The sequence below is a fragment of the Narcine bancroftii genome, chromosome 6, assembly GCF_036971445.1.
Source record: "Narcine bancroftii isolate sNarBan1 chromosome 6, sNarBan1.hap1, whole genome shotgun sequence".
Classification (NCBI taxonomy): domain Eukaryota; kingdom Metazoa; phylum Chordata; class Chondrichthyes; order Torpediniformes; family Narcinidae; genus Narcine; species Narcine bancroftii.
Window position 1 is genome coordinate 207,048,945 of NC_091474.1, and position 19,851 is coordinate 207,068,795.

At 40.2% G+C, this 19,851-nt stretch overlaps 1 protein-coding gene across 3 annotated transcripts in view; it reads left to right on the top strand.

Moving 5' to 3' along the window:
- Positions 1–19,616, top strand: part of LOC138736994 (ras-related GTP-binding protein D) — a 37,170-nt gene extending 17,554 nt beyond the window's left edge. For all 3 annotated transcript variants that reach the window (XM_069887336.1, XM_069887335.1, XM_069887337.1), the window contains exons 4-7: positions 3,835–3,949; positions 13,179–13,321; positions 14,728–14,876; positions 16,656–19,616. In XM_069887336.1, the coding sequence (XP_069743437.1) occupies positions 3,835–3,949; positions 13,179–13,321; positions 14,728–14,876; positions 16,656–16,807 (559 nt within the window). In that variant the 3' untranslated portion in view covers positions 16,808–19,616. The remainder of the gene's footprint in view (positions 1–3,834; positions 3,950–13,178; positions 13,322–14,727; positions 14,877–16,655) is intronic.
- The last annotated feature ends 235 nt before the right edge of the window (positions 19,617–19,851 follow it).

The window sequence follows — 19,851 nt, forward strand, 5'->3', positions numbered from 1 at the left end:
CACATCCTTTCCAGAAAACAACTTCTTCCAATCCATGCATTCTAGATCTTTTCTCATTGCCTCAAAATTAGCCTTTCTCCAGTTTAGAGTCTCAACCTGAGGACCAGATTTATCTTTCTCAACAATTAATTTGAAATTAATAGCATTATGATCACTGGACCCAAAATATTCCCTTACATATACTTCTGTCACCTGTTCTGCCACCTTCCCTAATAGGAGATGCAGTCTTTCTATTTGGTGCCTCTTATATTGATTTAGAAAACTTTCCTGAACATATTTGACAAACTCCAAGCCATCCAGCCCTTTTACAGTTTGGGAGTCCCAGGCAATATGTGGAAAGGTAAAATCTCCTGCTATGACAACTTAATTTCTTGCAACTGTCTGCTTTCTCTCTACAGATTTGCTGCTCCAATTCTAGCTGATTATTAGGCAGTCTATAATACAATCTCATGAGTGTAGTCATATATTTCCCATTCCTCAGTTCCACCCATATGGCCTCAGTCTACGAGCCCTTTTGTCTGTCCTGTCTGAGCACAGCTGCGATATTTTCTCTGATGAGCAATGCCACTCCTCTCCATTTTATTACCCCCATTCTATTGTGTCTGAAACAAAGAAAGCCTGAACTTTGAGCTGCCAGAATTCACTGATAGCCACAATGTCATAACTCCATGCAACAATCCACGCTCTAAGATCGTCTGCCTTTCCTACAATACTTCTGGTGCATCTGAGAAAATTGCCATCACATACAATCCTTTGACTTCTGATGTTACATGCAATCTTCACTTCATCTTTTTCCCCCTCCACTCCCCTCTCTATTCTGGTTTGGTGGTTCCCATTCCACTGCAAATATAATTTAAATCCCTCAGAGCAGCACTAGCAAACCTTCCCACAAGGTTATTATTCCCCCTCCAGTTCAGGTGCAAACTGTCCCATCAAAACAGATTCAACCTCCTGGAAGAAAATCCAGTGATCCAGAAACATGAAACCCTCCCTCCTGTACCATCTTTTTAGCCTCGTCTTAAGCTGCATAATCCTCCTATTTTTAACCTCACGAGCAGGTGGCTTGGGTAGCAACCTGAGATCACAACCCTGGAGGTCCTGTCCTTCAACTAAATGCCAAACTCCCTGAAATCTTCTTGCAGAACCTCTTCACCTTTCCTATCCACATCGTTGATTTAGGTGAGGATAGGACTCATCAGGGGTGATGGTGAAAACAATCTTTTGTTCATCACATACTTGTAGAATGTCTTGGGTTTTTCTTAATCTTGCTCACCAAGGTTTTCTCATGGCTCTTTCTAGCTCTTCTAAGTCCTTTCTTCAGGTCTTTTCTGGCAATCTTGAAATTTTCAGGAGCTCAGTCAGTTCCTATCTTCTCAAACTTGTCATAAGCTTTTCTTTTCTTCTTAACTAGATATCCTACATCTCTTGTACACCATGGTTCTTTGCCTGCTTCAATATAACATACTTGTGCAGAGGGCCATGCAAATATTCCCTGAGAACATCAGTTTCTAATTTATGCACCCAAGCTTCCACCACCCCACCCCCATCCCCAATTACAGTAAATGATATCCCAAATTGTCTACTCCTATCCTTTTCCAGTGTTATGGTAAAGAGGGTGTTGTGATAATTTTCTCTAAAATGTTCACCCACTGAGAGGTCTGACACCTGACCTAGTTGTTTCCCAAAACCAAATCAAGAAGAGCTAATGATCCAGAAATCTGAAACCCTGTCTCCTGCACCATTTTCTCAGCCACATATTAATCTGCCATACTATCCTATTCTTACCCTTCCTGGCATGTGGCACCAGAAGCAATTTTGAGATTACAACCCTTGATGTCCTGCCTTTCAACTTTGTACCTAGCTCCCTATTTTCTCTTTTCAAGAACTCATCTCTTTTCTTAACTAAGAAAACAAAGATTTCTGGTTATTTACCTCCCCCTTTCAGAATGCTGTGGACCTGCTTTGAAATGTCCCTGACCCTGGAACCTGGGAGGTAACAAACCATCCGAGTGTCTTTTTTGTGACTATGGAACCTCATCAGTTCTTCCGACTATTGAATCCCCTCATCACTACTGTGTTCCTTTTCTCTCTTTTTTCCTTATGAGCCACAGGGCAAGCTTAGTACCTGAGACCCAGTCACTGCAACTTTCTCCTGATAGGTTGTTCCCCACCACCCCTAATGGTATCTAAATTACACTTATTTTTGAGGGAAATGGCCACAAGGGTGCTTTGCATGACCTACCTGCCTTTTCCTTTCCCTCTCCTGACAATCACCCAGCTACCTGCCTTCTACAACTTACAGGTGACCACCTGCCTCTAGCTTCTATCTATGATTACCTCATTCTCCTGAACAAGCTGAAGAGTATCTAACTGCAGCTCCAGTTCCTGACAGTCTGTGTGAAGCTACAGCTTGATGCATCTCATGAAGATGTAGTTCTCAGGGAGATTGAATGTCTCCCAGAATTCCCACATCTCACACTTGCCTGGTTTTTAAGCTAACTATCCTTCCCTGACACCAATGGAGAGTTAAAAAAAACCTTACTAGACACTTACCCTAGCTTCTGCTCACCGATACCTCTCGAGTCAAAGCCTCTAGATCCCACTCTTACACTAGTCCACTCTAACAATGGCCAGTCTACTTGAGCTGCCCTTCTGTTTATTGGCTGCTGGTGTTCCTGACCCCGACCTCTGTTTAAATCTGTAGAAGATCTACAAGTCCAAGCTCCTGCTATCTCTCTGCTATTTATATCATTGCAAACAGAGCACCCAATACTCACCTCAGCTTGAATCTTCTACTGATCTCTGATGTCTACCCCCAACTGAGACTACCCCCAAATTGGAGGAACAGCACCTAATATTTCATCTGTGCACTCTCCAACCGGATGGCATTAATATAGATTCTGATTTCCATAAAACCCTTTCCCCAAGTTACTCTCTTTCCCTATCTCTCAGTTTCCTTCCCTCTCTGCCTGTCCCTTCTCAGCTTTTTTACTCTTTTACCATCCCACCTGTATCCATATACAACCTATTACCTGTTTGCCTGTGCTCCTCCTCACCTGCCCTTTCCTCCCTCCTCTTCTCCCCTTACCTTTTTTATTCTGGCACCTGTTTATGCTCAAACCTTGACAAAGAGCTCAAGTTCAAAATGTTGGTTACCCTTTAATTCTTATAGATGCTGTGTGACCTGCTGAGTTTTTCCAGCACTTTTGTGTATGGCCATTTTCCTCCCAAAAGTATATAATCCGTTCACACAGGAATACCAGTTCACCAAACATGTCTCTGTGATCCTGAACCAGCAAGATCCACTAGAGCCAGGGTAATATGAGAATTATTCCCTACAACATGTGGAACAAAATCACAAATCAATTTTAAGCTCTGCATGCTTATAAATATGAGTACACGAACCATAACAAAACTGTAAGACATGGTTCTATTAAATGTTAAAAGGGAAATGAATTTTCCACCTGATGTTGAACAGTATATCCACTCTGTTCTGCATGCCTGAAATGAAAAAAATTATGGAAATGATTTGTAAGTTAACTTTAAGAAACTAGCATGTTCTCCACAATCCCCAACTGCAGGATCTAATATTACAACTTTGTAATGGAGTGAGGGAAATATAGAAATCTGTGGGATGATACTATTTTAGATTAACAATGGGCTGTGATGTCTTTAGAGTTAAGTACAGTGGAAGGAATTATTCTCACAATAAATTGCAAGATTCTCATTGAATTCCTTCTGTTCATAATAGTGTGTTTTTTTTTTTAAATTAGTTCTGTGTAAAAGACTAACTCTCTCTGGTCATTGAAAAGTTCTTTTTTTCCTCCCCCACAGTTTCTATTTGACAAGTATTTATGACCATTCAATATTTGAAGCATTTAGCAAAGTGGTTCAAAAACTGATTCCTCAGCTTCCAACCTTAGAGAATCTATTAAACATCTTTATCTCAGTAAGTGCTATTTCTTACGTATTGCTGCTATTATACTAACAAGAACACTTTGATGTATTCCCAAAGTATATGAGAAAATTCCTTTATATTTGAGTTAACAAAGAAACCTGCAGCTATCTTGTTGAAAACCTCCCAATAAAGGCCGTCACCTCCTTCCACATCCAGTCTGAGATGATTATATGAGATTAGATGCTAGAAATGTAAAATAAATGCAGAAACTGGTGAAAATACTTAGCAGGTAAAGTTGCATCTGTGGGAGAAGAAACAAGGTTAATGTTTTGGATTGAAGACCCTTTGTCAGAATTGGGGAGAAGAAAAAAAACCGTGGATATGTTAAAACTGGAGATAAGGTAACAAAGTTATTTGGTCAATGAATGAATGGGAGCAGTTAGAGACTGAGAATATATACTAGGAGTTATGAAATGCAAAGCAGGAAGGCAGGCAGATCATGCCCTCCACTTCCAGAGGAAAAAAAGTTCAAAGTTAAAAACAATAAGCCAATAAGAAGGACAACAGATGCAGTTGTAGAATTACATATTGAATCCAGAAAGCTGCAATGTGCTAGATAGAAGAGGAGATGCAGTTCTTCTAGGTTGCATTGGGCCTCATTGTATCATACAGGCAGTCCTCAGGTAAAATCAAGTTCTGTTCCCTAGGTCTGTTGAAATGGAATATATATTTGGGAGATCATTGGTAAAATTAGAGTAGGTTACATACATACACACACTTTAAAACAGATCTTACTTGAAATACTGAAGAATTCATATTCAGTGACTTTACAGAAACTATGGAGAATGCTATGCGCATTTCACAAGTAGCTGCTAATTGAAATGATGTCATCATGGACTTTCTAGCAGTTTGGAAGATGAAGAGAGTGAGAGACTGAAGAGTCATAGCTGAAGCAAGCAGGAAGCTTGTTGGAATTGAAACAGAAAACTCCAGGGCGGCAGATGGCTGGAAGTGCTAGCTGTCTGATGTTTCTCTTGGAATAAGAGGAACACAAAGGAACTCTGTGATAGCCTGAAAGAAAGAGGTTGTCATCTGGAGAACCCTGATGGGGCAAGTTTCATCAGCAAGTCATTGAGGTGACTAATGGTGGTACCTCAGTTGTGGAAATCATGGAACAACAAATCTCTCTCTGCAAACCCTATGAGAACCTTCCTGAGCGGTAAACATTTACCTTTTGAGCACCAAAGCCTGGTGAACTGATACATGTTAAATTCTGTGCACAGTATAAGAATTGCCTACAACCAGTGAACTTGGAAGAATGAGAAGTGAGATTGAACTGTAAACCAAAGTACTTTTCTTAAATTTACCCACACATCATGCACGTGTGCTTAGAATTAGAAGGGGGTTTGATTCTGTTTTCATGTTTAAAGATAATTAAAAACAACTTTTGTTTAAGTAACTACTTGTCTGGTGAATATCTATTGCTGCTGGGTTTTGGGATCCTTTGGGCTCGTAACACTGTCTTTAACCCACATTTGTATTTAAGTCGGAACCAGTAAATAAGATCCTTATTTAGCATCAGTTAGTCAAATGTTTATCTTAGTATATATTTAACCTTAGTATCCATATAAAACACTTCCCAATACACTACAACATTTTAAACATAATAATACATTACATGATAATGCAGTACATATTAATAATAAGACAGGTAATAATACTTTTAATTGCACTTTAAGGCCGAGCAGTGGCCATTTTGCAGGTCCGAACTGTGGCCATTTTTCAGGGCAATGTGATGGTGCACGCTGCTTCTTCTCCCACCCACCCCCCCTCCCTCCACCAGGCCACTGATCCCCTTGCCCACCCTCTGCTTTGCCCAGGCCACGTGTAGCATAGCCTGACGATCGAAGGGGCAGTAAGCCAATGGAAAGCGAGCTCCACGTGAACCGGAAGTAAACATCATTCTCCTTCTGGCCAGCTTGTCAGTTTGTAAATATGGCTTGTTCATAAATCAAACGTTTTCAACCTGGGAACTGCTTGTACAGCAGGCAACAGACCAATAGATGATAGTAGAAGAACTGAAATGGCAAGCATTGGCATGCAATGGAGTGCTGTAAAAAAAAAACTGTAGTAAGATAATATGGTGCAATAATTTATTATTTCTGAATGCTTGGCTTGAAAGTTGAAACTGCTGAGTTTAAATATTTTACAAAAATAATTATCCACTTAAAATAAATTTGGCTTCTTTAGTAGATGGATAACACCTGATGGATTATCTGGGCTTGATGTGTGGAAGGTTAATCTGATTTTTTTTATAATTCCTGTTTAATAAGGTCATTTCATGATTAATTATCACTGCAGTTAATGATCTAAGTAGATAGAGTTCGTGTTTTTGTTATCTGTTCATGGATATTTATAATTCTAAAAATTCCTGTAAATATTTTTTTTAAGACTTAGAGCATTTTGGCCCATGATTCCGTACTGCCCAATTTACACCCAATTAACCTACCCTCCTGGTATGTTTCGAATGGTGGAATGAAACTGGATCCCCTGGAGAAAACCCATGCAGACACAGGGAGAACATGCTAACTGCCATGCCAACTGTGCCGCCCCATTAGGAATATTGTTTTAGCTCCTTTTTAAATGTTATGAGGCATTTACCAATTATTAAAAATATACATGAGCTAACATCTGTAAAATTCACAGGGATATTGTGGAGTTTTGATTGTAGTCAACTGATGTTTTCATTGTTGAAACATATTTATCAATTCTGCCTCATCCACATTATAAAGATGTTTAATCCTAGCCTTCTTCAATTAAAATTTGCTAGATCATTATTTCGGTCACAATCCATATAAATGTGACACTGTGGTCGGTGTGTGGTGCAGCAAGCAAAGGGAAAAAAAGCACACAGCCGTGAGTGAGTTTTTACCAACCAACTAACTTTACTGGAACTTTCCAAGAGCTTATCAGCATGACTCCCATGATCCTTTGCAGCTCCCCTTCCAGGACCATTGTGGTGTCAGCCCAGGGCGAGCCTTCATCTCTGTGACCTGGTTAGCTTGCAGATAGTGAAGCCTGCTACAACACCTTATCATAAATGCTTGGTTACAAGGATCAGCACATATTAAAAGGAGTAAAGATGGATGATAGCTGCCAAAGGTCCTCGGGCTCAATTTGTATGAAAGAAAACTTAGAGAATTATATATATTTTATTGGTCGTCCTTTGTTGTGCAGTTTATCTGTGGACACAAATGTGACTTTGCAGTCTAAGTCTGGAAGTGCAAAGTCTAGCACAATGGGAGCACTGGAAGACCATTGTTGTAATAACTATGGTGGCTGCTCCGCGACGCCGTTCATGGACTTCCACCAGTTTTTGGCATTGCCTGTCTTCGAAACTGGTGTAGGCTTCATCGCACAGGGCTCACCAAAGGGACCTGTCAGCAGCCGCAGCTTCTAGTTCTCTTGGCAGGATGCCACAGTTGCATAGGGTTTCCTTCACAGCACCTTAATAGAGCTTGCATGGATGACTTTGAGGTCTCCTTCAGGTCTTCAGTTCACTATAGAGCAGCTGGCGAGGCAATATGGTGGTCGTCTGTTCTAATGATGTATCCCACCCCTTGCATCTGAGCTTTGATAATCAGGGACTCTATTCTGGGGAACTTTGTGTGACCCAAGACCTCCAGATCGGAGACACAGTCTTGCCAACTGGTGCCAAGGATGGAACGGAGGGCACACATGTGGAATTTCTCCAGTTGTTTGATGTGACAACGGTACAGAGTCCAGGTCTCACATCCATATAGGAGAGAAGGGATGACCATAGCTCTGTGGACTTTCAGTTTTGTGGAGTTGCAGATATTGTGTTGATTGAGCACTCTACTATGTAGCCTCCTCAGAGTGTGGCTGGTCTTGCTGATCCTGGAGTCAATTTCTTTGTCCAAAGGCCCAAGATTCGAGATGATGCTCCCCAAGTATTTGAAGCTGTTTACATTTGCCAGCTGAGTATCGTCAACAATGATTTTTGATTCTATGGTGTTGGTGTTTGGCACAGACTGATGGAGTACTTCAGTCTTGTTCAGACTGATGGTCAGGCCAAAGAGTGTAGCAGTGTCTGAGCACTATTTTTGTGCGCCAAGAGTTGACAGTCATCAGCAAAAAGAGTTTCTTGAATGACTGCATAGAGGCACTTCGTCCATGCATTGAAGCGGTGAAGGTCAAAGAGAGACCTATCCAATCAGTACCTGGTGTACACTCCCTCTTCCAGACCTTGGACGTGCTCGTGACAACATGCAAGTGAAGAACAGATTGAACAAGACTGGTACGCAGCCCTGCTTCACCCCATTAGAAATGGCAAATGCAGCTGATGTGTCACCACTGCAGAGGTCTTGTCCTGTCCTTCTGTCATGGAGCAGCTGAATCATTTTTACGAATTTCCTGGTCATCCATAATGACTCAGGATGATCCAGAGAGCCTCCTCGTTTACAGTGTCAAATGCCTTTGTCAGGTCAATAAAGACATTGTAAAGAGGCTTGTTCTGCTCAATGCACTTCTCCTGAACTTGTCTCAAGGCAAATATTATGTCCATTGTGCTCCTTTCTGGCAGAAAGCCGCACTGCACCTCCGGGAGATTCCTTTCCGAATCAGTGACAAGTTTGTTCAGGAGGATGCAGGCGAAAATCTTGCTTGTGATGGACAGCAGTGAGGTACCCCTGTTGTTTCTGCAGTTTGATTTGCTTCCCTTATTTTTATTGAGAGTCATGATGAGGGCATTTTGGAAGTCATCATGCATCTCCTCTGTCATCCAGATGTCTTCCAGGATGTCTGGGAAAGCCCGTAATGTATTTGAGACCGATTAATAGAGCTTTGTAGGTCTAGGCAGGAATGCCATCTGCCCTGTTGATTTTTTTGAATTCATCTGTGAGGTCGCTTTATTGGTCACATCAGTAGGTCTAGGTCATCCAGGTCTGGGTGCTGAGGGATGTGCTGTAAGACATCAGGATCAACTTTGGATGGCCTATTGAGTAGGTGGGAAAAGTATTCAGCACAGCAGTTTTCAGTCCTTCCTGGTGTTTGATCAGGCTCGACCCATCTGATGACAGCAAGGGGGAACATCCTGATTTAGAAGGATGATAAACTGACTTTATGGTGGTGAAAAACTCTCTGGTAGCATGCATGTCTGCATAGCTTTCCACCTGCTTAGCTTTTCTCTACCACCACTTGTCCCTCATTTCTTGCAGTTCTGCCTGTACTGCAGATGTTTAAACTTGTCTTTCTTCGAGACAGATTGTTCTTGGCCCGAAGGGCTTCTGAAATGTTCTTGTGTCTTTCATCAAACCAATCTTGATGCACCTGGGTTTTCATTTTGAGTATAGTTGTTACAGTTTGCTTGACAACATCTTTGAACTGTTTCCACTTTTCAGAATGGGTTCCTACAAGCGGTGTATTGCTGGAGAGTTTTTCATTAAAAGTACATCTTGAAAATGTTGGGCCTGACCTGGATCTTGCTGTCTTCCGATGCTGAATGACACTCTGACAGTCTTTTGATTGTTTACAATCCAAGGGGGTTATATGCAGGTTGAGGACTGACTCAAACAACCTGTGATCTGTCCGACACTCAGAACCCACATGGCCTGTCCCGGGTGAATGCTGGTGTGCTTTGACATAGTCAAGTGTTTGGACCAAGGATGCATCCAAGTTTTGTACTTGTTTGCAAGTCTGAACATCGTGTTTGTGATGCACAGGTTGTGTTTGGCTCACTTATTCAAAAACAGCAGGACATTACTGTTTGATTTTGCCACTCCATGTCTCTCAAGGACTCCGTCCCAGTTTTCACGATCTATCCCCACCCTAGCACTGAAGTCGCCCAAGATGACGAGTCTGTCGCTGGCAGGGGTTGTCTGAATAATCTGGTCCAGGTCTTCATAGAAACTTTCCTTGTCTTCATCTGAACTCATGAGACACTGACAATAGTGATATGACAGGACTTAATGAGAGGGAAATGGAACTTCATGATACATTCATTGATTCCAGTGGGTAGGGTAGTGATGTTCTTCAGAAGAGCCTTTTTGATTGCAAAACCTACTCCATAGATCCTGTTGTCAGTCTGTGGTTTTCCTTTCCAAAAGAACATATCTCTGCTTCCCATAATGAACCCTTGTCTGCAAGCCTGGTCTCACTGAGTGCAGTGATGTCAATGCGACAATGGTGAAGTTCAGCCACTATGAGTGCTGTTCATCTTTCAGGCCTTTCCACCTTGTCTCCCCACCTTGCCTCTATCCAGCCAGGTGCGGCCATTCCAGGCTCCAAAAATGTGATTTATTTTTCTTGTATGACGACTGTTCAAGAGATGATCTGCCAGTTGCAGTTAGCCAGCCAGATGCTGTTCTGGGGCAGGCAATGTTTGGGATTCCTTTTCTAATCCCCTCCCTCATGTGAGGGTGTGCAGTGCTGCCCTAAAAAGGACTGCCCAGTCATCCAGGATACTGCCGGACATCTCTGCTGCCCCAGGTACAGATGAATGGCCACTGGTTCAAAGGGCGCCTATGTGCAGGTTTGTGATTACAACTGCCAGTGGTCATCTCCATCTGTTGCTTTGTCACTCCCCCATTACTGGAGAACTTGATGAGTTGGGTTAACTGAGATGAATTACACAACAGAAACTTGTAAGTGGAACAGGGGCAATCCTACTCTCTCAGCAGAAGAGACCTTGATCCAGTGGCACAGACAACCGTTACAGCTGGAGACCTCTCTTGCTGCATTGGATGATCAGGGTGTCTAAATGTCTTGTCATGCTCTTAGCAATCCACAACACCTGCTGGGCCTGCCTTCTTGACTGATGGACCATTAATCGGTCTCTTCCATTCAATCCGCCAGGGCCAGACTTCACACGCTGGGATAGACAGATCCCCCACCTCACCAATGGTCGAAGACCTATTAGCTACCCTGACCTGGTTTAGCCCGTCTGCCGAGATGGTTTACCAGGATGTAGCTGCTGCGCGTGCTACAGCTTCTTGGAGTCATAGGTGAGAACTGAGCGTCAGGTGGGGACCAAAGGTGGATGAGGAGCTTTCCGAAAAGGGCAGGACAGCCCCCCCTAGGTGCTACCCCTTCCCTAGACACCCCATACACCCCAGAGAATTAAAGACAGAACAAATCATAAAATGAGTTTAAAGTCTCAGTTTATCTCATTAAAACCACCCAACAGATATCTCTTGATGATACCTTAACATGAAAAATTTAAATTTATTCTTAAGTTTTAAAAAACATTTTAAAATTTAGACTTGCAGCACAGTGACAGGCTCTTTCAGCCCACGAGCCCATGCTACCCAAATTTAGCCAATGACTTACAGCCCCCATACATTTTGAAGGGTGGGAGAAAACTGGAGCTCCCGGCGAAAACTCACACAGACATGGGGAGAACATACAAACTCCTTACAGACGGTGCTGGATTCAAACCTGGTCACTGGCACTGGTCACGTTGCAGTAACTGCTACACTAACCATGCAGCCCCAATTTAGTTGAAGTTAAAAACGTTTAATAACATAATGGTGATGTTACAGTACTGGCAAACACACAAGACTTTGATCACTTCAAAATCCATCTTTTCCTCTGGGGGAAAAGCTAGTATCAGACATGAGGCCATGAACTTATTACCTTTGCTCTTGAGATATTGGAATTTGTTTTGTATTGAAACCCCCACACAAATGTTAATTTTTAATTGCCTTCTTGAAAGAAGCAGCAAACCATTTAGTTAAAGGGCAATTTGGGATGATCAAATATTGCCTTAAATCCAAAAATATTATATTGTGGACCCACATAATTATGGATTAATGCTTTAACTAGAAACTTTGAGTGATGATGTAATGCCAGGAGCCTTTTATGTAATTGCTCCCTAGTTTGTTCTAATTTGGAGATAGTCGTTCACTTTTGTGTTTCTTTGTCCTGCTGCCTCATCCAAATTTGTATCAGTAAAACAATAAATCTCTGTGCAAGGACAAAAAAAAAAGCAGTTCGGCTAACATGCAGTTCGGCAGGAGAAACATTATAATATATTATGTCAACGACTTTTCTTCAGAAGTCACCATGAGCAGTTTTTGCTCGTTAATCCATTTGACAAGCCACAACTGACTCTCTTGATTATGTACATGCTTTCTAACAGGGCTCAAAGATTAACAATCTGTAGTGCCAATCTTGACTGATTACAAAAAATATAAAATCATTGGGATCAATAGAATTATACCTACTGACTGAACAACTTGCAAAATTGTCTTAATTGTTTCAGATAAACAATACGTGTTCAAGGGTCGTTTCATGCAAATACATGGATATTTTGCATGTTCAAATTCTGAAAAAGAAGCAGAAAATAATTATATTATTTCAAAGCAGATTCATTTAATGCAATACAAGTGCTGATTTAATTTGTTTTCAGATTGTGAAGTATTTGGCTTCATACCAACCTTGTTAAACTGCAAATTATATAAATGCTCTCCTTTGATATTGCTAGGTGATGGCAAAATATTTAGGATTCACGTACGGCAGAAATATTGAAAGTTATGGTTAGCACCATAATCAAAGAATCACTCAAATTTTTTGATGTCTTGTATTCATTTTTGGAACACAGGGATTTCTGGTAAGATCATCCTTTAATACCATCCACAATGATCTGAGAACAGAGTGGTTTGCTGGGCAATTTCATCAGGAATTTAATAGTCAACCATCTTGTCCTGGGTTTTTTCTTTCTTTGGCTTGGCTTCGCGGACGAAGATTTATGGAGGGGGTAAAAAGTCCACGTCAGCTGCAGGCTCGTTTGTGGCTGACAAGTCCGATGCGGGACAGGCAGACACGATTCCTGGGTTTACACATAAAGGAAAGACTGGTAAAAATGGTAGGTCTTGTTCCCTGAAAGAAAACGGTAAACCTCTATGTTTCAACAAAAAAATTCTACTATTACCTTTGTATACCAGTATTTAATTAATTACTTTGCCTAGTTTAAAGTTTTTAAGGTGCCACAGTGGCATTTGAACTTGTTTCTCCAGATCAATAGTGCAGATGCCAAGAATATTAATCCAGGTACTCTATTTAACTAAAGACAATGAAATTAATAAAGGATCTAAAATGAATTATTTATTTGCTTGAGTCTACTTTTAAGTTTTATACTCACATTATGCACTCTTAGATGCACCAATTATACACACATTTAATGTTTGTACTCTATTTATAATATATCACCATAAATTTGTATTAACTGTCTTTACATTTGCTGATATTTTGTTCATTGCAGAATTCAGGAATTGAAAAGGCCTTTCTCTTCGATGTAGTCAGCAAAATCTACATTGCAACAGACAGTATGCCAGTAGACATGCAAACTTATGAACTCTGCTGTGACATGATAGATGTGGTTATTGACATTTCCTGCATTTATGGGTTAGTATTGAGTGACCTTGTTGCAAAAAGAATGCAAAAAAAATGGTGTAACATTGTTTCCCAATCTCAGGGTCTCGTTTCATATTGCCTACTTTCAACACGATAAATAAAAATGCCCGGATGATAATAATGTGCATATTTGATATTTATGTAATACTACACATATAAGGTTAAAAGGCAAAACAATAAAATTTACGCTATGGAAAATAGTTTATTGATAAGTACCAACTTCAATGTCAGTTTCTGCATCCAAAACAAAAAAAGATGCTTTAAGTCTGAAATAATACATGCACGTAATAGTACAAAAGATGTGTCATAACACAAGTATTATGCCAGCTGCTGAGAAAGTTGACAAGGAGTGAATAATATGGCCGGGTTTGGCATCACAAAGTGACAGAAAAAGCTGCATAGATCAGGGGAACAGCACATCATGGCAGGAAGATGCTTGTAAGGACAAGATAACCGTATCCAAATGCATGAAATTTTAGGAGCCCTGTGAACATCCATACACTCATCCAATATAAAAGTTACATTAACCAAAATAAGGTCCTTAATCTGATTTTTGAGCAATGCACGTATTTTTAAGACTTTATATAAAATTTTGAATATAGAGCAATGCACTTCTGATTATGACATTTGAGTGCACTGTAGAGCTCGTCGAAAGAACCAAAGACTTGTTGATCCAAACCAAGGCTTTTATTAGCAAAAGACCGGAGCTCTTCACAGGTGGCCGACCAGTCCGGAATGATCCGACCTGGCTAGGGACACAACCCTTTAAGGCCCAAACAATAGGTGTGGCTTAGCTCTCAGCCAATCGCTGTAAGCACACTCTAGATACAGTAACTATATACACTATGTACATTGGTGATAGATCTGTACTATCACATGAACATAAGAATTACACCATAATTAGAAGAAAATCCTGTGACCACACCAAGGGATTATTTAATATCAATGATATGTGCTGATACTCTTAAAATTGATTAACATGAAATTTGTGTGTGGAATCATGTTTTTCAAGCATTCTGCAAATTGAATTTTTACTGTTCACATTCCCTTTTTTTTGATTTCTGGGTTTTTAAGATCTCTGCAATGTATTCTCATTTTCACAGCTTGCCCATTCTCTGTGTCATAATGATTCTGTGATTTCTTAAATGGAAGTCCTCTTCTCAACTTCTCTGTGGAAATTTTTCTTAAATGAAAAATTTAAAGAGATACATGTGCCTTGTCTTGATGACCATCAGATTTTTTTTAAAACTTGGCTGGGTTTAGAACATCCAGTACTCCACCCCCAGATTCTCAGTCAAAAGCTCTTGTCAACACCAGAAATCTTAATTCAATTTCACGCAAAGTAACAGTGTACTGCTAGAAATGCCAAGGAAATCATTATTTGTGTTCTTTTCCAGGCTTCGAGAATTTGGTGGAGGAAATACATATGACAAAGAATCTGTGGCAATAATAAAACTAAATAACACAACTGTTCTGTATCTCAAAGAAGTGACAAAATTTCTTGGTCTAGTTTGTTTTCTTAGGGAAGAAAGTTTTGAGCGCAAAGGTAATTGTTGTCCATTTTAATCTTACAATTGATTGTCAATCGCTTATCTACCAAATTATATATGAAATTAGTGCAAAAGAATCTTTGTGCAGATATTTCAATTTCTTAACCACTATTCTTGCAATATAGGATATTCACATTACCATTAAAAATGCAAATAAATGCCAACTTTGCTCAGTTTCCCTAACAGAAGATTCAAGATTATTTTATCATGTTTTCATGTATTAAAAGAGAAAATGTAATATTATAAGAAATTTCCTTTAGTCTGCCATAAGACAGACCAAGAACTGCCATTACTATTGTACTCAAGGGTCCTCAGGAGCCCTTCTTGCCCTCAACACCCTCACGAATCCCAGTTCCCATGAGCCAGTCTCCAGCAGTCCACAGCTTGTGTAGGTCTTTTGACTGCAAGTCACCAACAGGCCGAAGCCTTGTGTGGGTGCTTCAGCTACTGAGCCCCTCACTGGTCCAATGTCATGGTCACCGATCTTTAGAGTAATCTCCTTTGCTTCTCCTTCTCCACGGGGTGGGTTTGGGGGCTGTTCTCCCCGTTTCTGGTGCCCTGTGCTAGTCCATTGCTCCTCTCATGGCCTCTGCCAAGCACAGATGCTGCCATCTTGGGCGCAGACCAGGTGGTCGCAGGATTTTAAATAAAAACACCATAATAAAAACAACACAAAAACAGGATTTTAAATAATGGCACATTCAAGATTAGCATTAGCACTTACCATTTGTGTGAACATTTCTGCAGAATTCCTTGCTTTAAGGTAATCATTCAAAAAAAGACACGTTGACTTTGTGGCTAAAGGACAATACTGTGAATGCTGGAAGTCACAAATAAAAACAGGAAATCTTGGAAAAATTCAGCATTACAGAGAGCACCTGTGCAAAGTTAAGCAGAGTAAATGGCCCAGAATGTTTTGAGAGTTGCTAGCACTTGAGTGCTTGTCGTTCGTGGAAATTTTCAAGCTCCAACTTTATTTGTAAACCAGATTTAACTTAGTGGGCAAATTCCAACAATTAATTACATAATTGCAATCTGAATGACCCCTAATCCCAAAAATACCTTCATTAAAAATAAAGTGGTGAAAATTTCTTCAGGTGTACTGTGGGAAGTATACCAGCTGGTTGCATCACAGCCTGACTTGGGAATTCAAGTGCCCAGAAACTCAGAAGGCTGGAAGGTAGCAAATGTCGAATGATTCATCACGGGCTCTGACCTCACATGAGGTGCTGCCTGAAGAAGGAAGCCAACATCATAAACATTACCCTGGTCACAACAACTTCTCATTGCTAACTTGGGAAAGAAGATACAAAAACCTGAAAAGCAGCACTTCTAGGTTCAAGAACAGTTTCTTTCTCACAACTTGAACCTCCCCTTGATACACTAATTATAGACTTTGTCAGCACAAATGGACTGTACTATTGCAAGTCACTTTGATTACACGGGATCACTGTGAATACTATATTTATTTATCTTCTATATTTATTGTGTCTCTTAATGAATTCAATTAGTTTACCAATTTAGTTTTTCTTTACAAGGGCCTGTTCAGCTGCAGCAAGTAGGAATTTCAGTACATTGTATAATGTGTATGACAATAAATCATTATCATTACCCTACATTAAGTACCATCTGTGGTGAGAGAAACAGAGTTAATATTTCAGAACCTACAAGTATTTTTTTTTAACTGATTGCTTCTCAAGAGTTTGATGGTCAGCAAACATTCTCTTTTTGGCACTTACTGGATATTTGTCCTTACCTTTTTTTTTGCACTGCAGGTTTGATTGACTACAATTTTCATTGTTTCCGCAAAGCCATTCATGAGATTTTTGAGGTACGCACAACTATGATGAGATGTCGCAAGCAGCATAGAGGCCTGCAGAGAAATAAATTGGTAACCCCCAATGGCACACCCAGGATTTTGTCATAACAATTTCCATGTACGTGATGTTTCTAGTAGCATATTCAGTATTTTAAAGTTGCTAAACCATGATGCCAATGCACTGAAATAAGTGAAGATAATCTCAGGATATTAACTCCAATAGAGAAAGCAAGCACTTCGTAATATATTTTTCTTTAGCAAATGCTAAAATCAGTATTTAACATATTTAACCACATGTATTCGTTACAAATATATTTCTAACAGCCAATTAATTGGATGGATTTTATTTTTTGCTGAACTACTGAATTTGTAGAAATTTACTGGGAAACAAATAAATCCAGTTCAATATTCTGCTCCTTTTCTAATGTCATACTTTGGATCGATAGTTTCACATAATATGAAGTTCAGTTTCTTTGTTCACTGTTCACGATTCACTGGTTTATTTTTCTCCATTCCACTTTTCTGTTTCTTTCTAAAGTACTTCTTGATACATCAGACTTATGAGTCTCTGGGCAGGAAATCTTTTTTTAATGAGACCTTGCACAGTTTTATTGGGTTGTCAGCCATGAAACGGCACCATCAAAAGTACTACAACATTTCAACCAACATTACAGAAAATGACTCCTGACTTTATGCAAGCATGGTAGAATAATGTTGAATGCATTATCATATGACAGGAGAAAAGTATTTTGCATAGATGCAACTCAAACAATATGGAAACTAGTCTGCCAAGTGCATGCCCAAAGCATAAATGATTAGAATTACATCTGCAAGATTTCTCATCCACATTTTTTTACGTGCTTGAGCTCAGCTTCTCATTTTCCAAATGTTGTACAATTTAAACTGATTCAAAGGTCTTCAAAAGTCGCAGCCTCCCTTGTTCCTCTTGTTCAGATTTTTTTAAAGAGATACAACATGGTATCAGGCACTTCTGACCCATGAACTTGTGCTGCCCCAAATCTATCCAGGTGACCATTGAACCTACTAACCCTGTACATCTTTAAAATGTGGGAAGAAACTGGAAATGGGGTTATCCAGAGAAAACACATGCAGACACATGGAGGACATAAAAATTCTTTACAGGCAATGCTGGATTTGAACTCGGGTCGCTACCACTGTAATAGTGTTGTCCTAACCACTACGATACCTGTACCATCCAATACTAACAGCGCTACTAACATGATGGTGGAAAAATGTAAAAGCTCATTTCAATTTTTTTATTCATCATCCTTTGTTTCCCTGCATGATGATATTCCTTTTCTGATCATTTTTTCATTCTTTAACATTTTGATTTCACAACTTTTTTTAATCTATTTTGGTTGCTTTGTGAATAAGTAGGTGCTTTCAAATTGCAGCACTTGGGTAGTCCAGCTGGGACCTGAGTGTGATTACTGGGTTGCACCTTTCAAATCACAGCTAGACCTACTTGATAAGTCGCCAACCCGACAACTTAAGGGGGATCCTGCCCCCGCAATGACGTGGTCAGTGACACATCATGGGAAGTATTGCCTGTCAGTTGCCCAACCCCCCCCCCCACCCCCCTGTCAGTCGCCCCCAGCAACATGCCTTTGCCATGAACGGGTGGGAGTAATTGCTGCTGTGACGAGCCGCTCGGTTCGTGGCGACAGCTCAATGGCAGAGCGGTTCCAGTGGTGTGGGGGGATTATGGGTAATGAAGATGGCCATTGCTCCCGCATTGAGCCATCACTGCAAATTGAAGCAGCGTTTGCAGCAGCAGCCCCCTCCACTGTCCCTCTGTAGAATTACATCTGCAAGAGTTCTCATCCACATTTTTTTACGTGCTTGAGCTCAGCTTCTCATTTTCCAAATGTTGTACAATTCAAACTGATTCAAAGGTCTTCAAAGTTGCAGCCTCCCTTGTTCCTCTTGTTCAGATTTTTTTTTAAAGAGATACAACATGGTATCAGGCACTTCTGACCCATGAACTTGTGCTGCCCCAAATCTATCCAGGTGCGCCCATTCCCCCCCCCCCCCCCACATTGCGGCAGCGGCACTTCAGCCAGGAGTTTCCCTGCGATGCCTGCACGCATGTGCTGATGTCACCAGAGTAACCGGGTTGGCCATTTACCCTTTCAAACCACAGGAGTAGGATGCCCGGATAAGTTTTGCTGGGTTCCCTGACCACCTCTGAGGTACATCAGGGACCCAGATGGATCCTTTCAAATTGCCATGTACCTGGGTGGCTAACTGCAAATTGCCTGGTTAACCCCATTTTACATGGCAGTTTGAAAGGGCCTAGTGTTAATCTCTGTTTCACACACATGGCTCTTGTCAGTAAGATTTCCTGGTGCATTGCAATGTTGCTTTTTAGTCTTTCAGGTTTGCTCTCTTTTATTGAATGTTTCTCTCTTGGTATTCTCACTTCATGCTTGTTTCATCTTTTCAAATAAAACAAGAGAGATGTTTTTGGTGAAGTTTTGAATTCTCTCTCACTAATCACAATTGTTAAATCTGAGACTGCAAGATTTAATTAATCAAAGATAATAAGGAATATGGAGCAAAGTTATATTTCTGGAGTAAGATCACAGATAGGCCAAGATGTAATTTACAGACAAATCTTAGTTCTGGAATAACCAACAATCTTGAATTTGGGTTGGATGGTGGAAAATATGCTGTTGTCATTCATTATAAAACTGACAAATGTCAAACCTAAATCTTTGAAGATATATCTCTATTGTCATCTGTAAAGTTTATGTTGTAAAATTAAGTACAGTCATACTGTGCAACTTGTTTTTTTGGAGGTGGATTCAAAATGATACATCTAGCATGTAACTGCCATGACTACAGGCATCACTCATTATTCAAGATACTATGATTGTCATGTAATAAAACAGAAAATATATCACATGAAAATCAATCAGAGTCAGAATTTGTTGTCATGAACATGTGATGAAATTTGTTGTTTGGGGCAGCATTACAGATGCAAATATTGGTATAAATTATATATTTTTTAAAAAAATTATTGTAAAGAAGAGAAAGTGAGATAGTGTTTATGGTTCCTTGTCAATTCAGAAATCTGATAGCAGAGGGGAAGAAGCTGTTTTTATACCATTGGGTGTTTGTCTTCCATC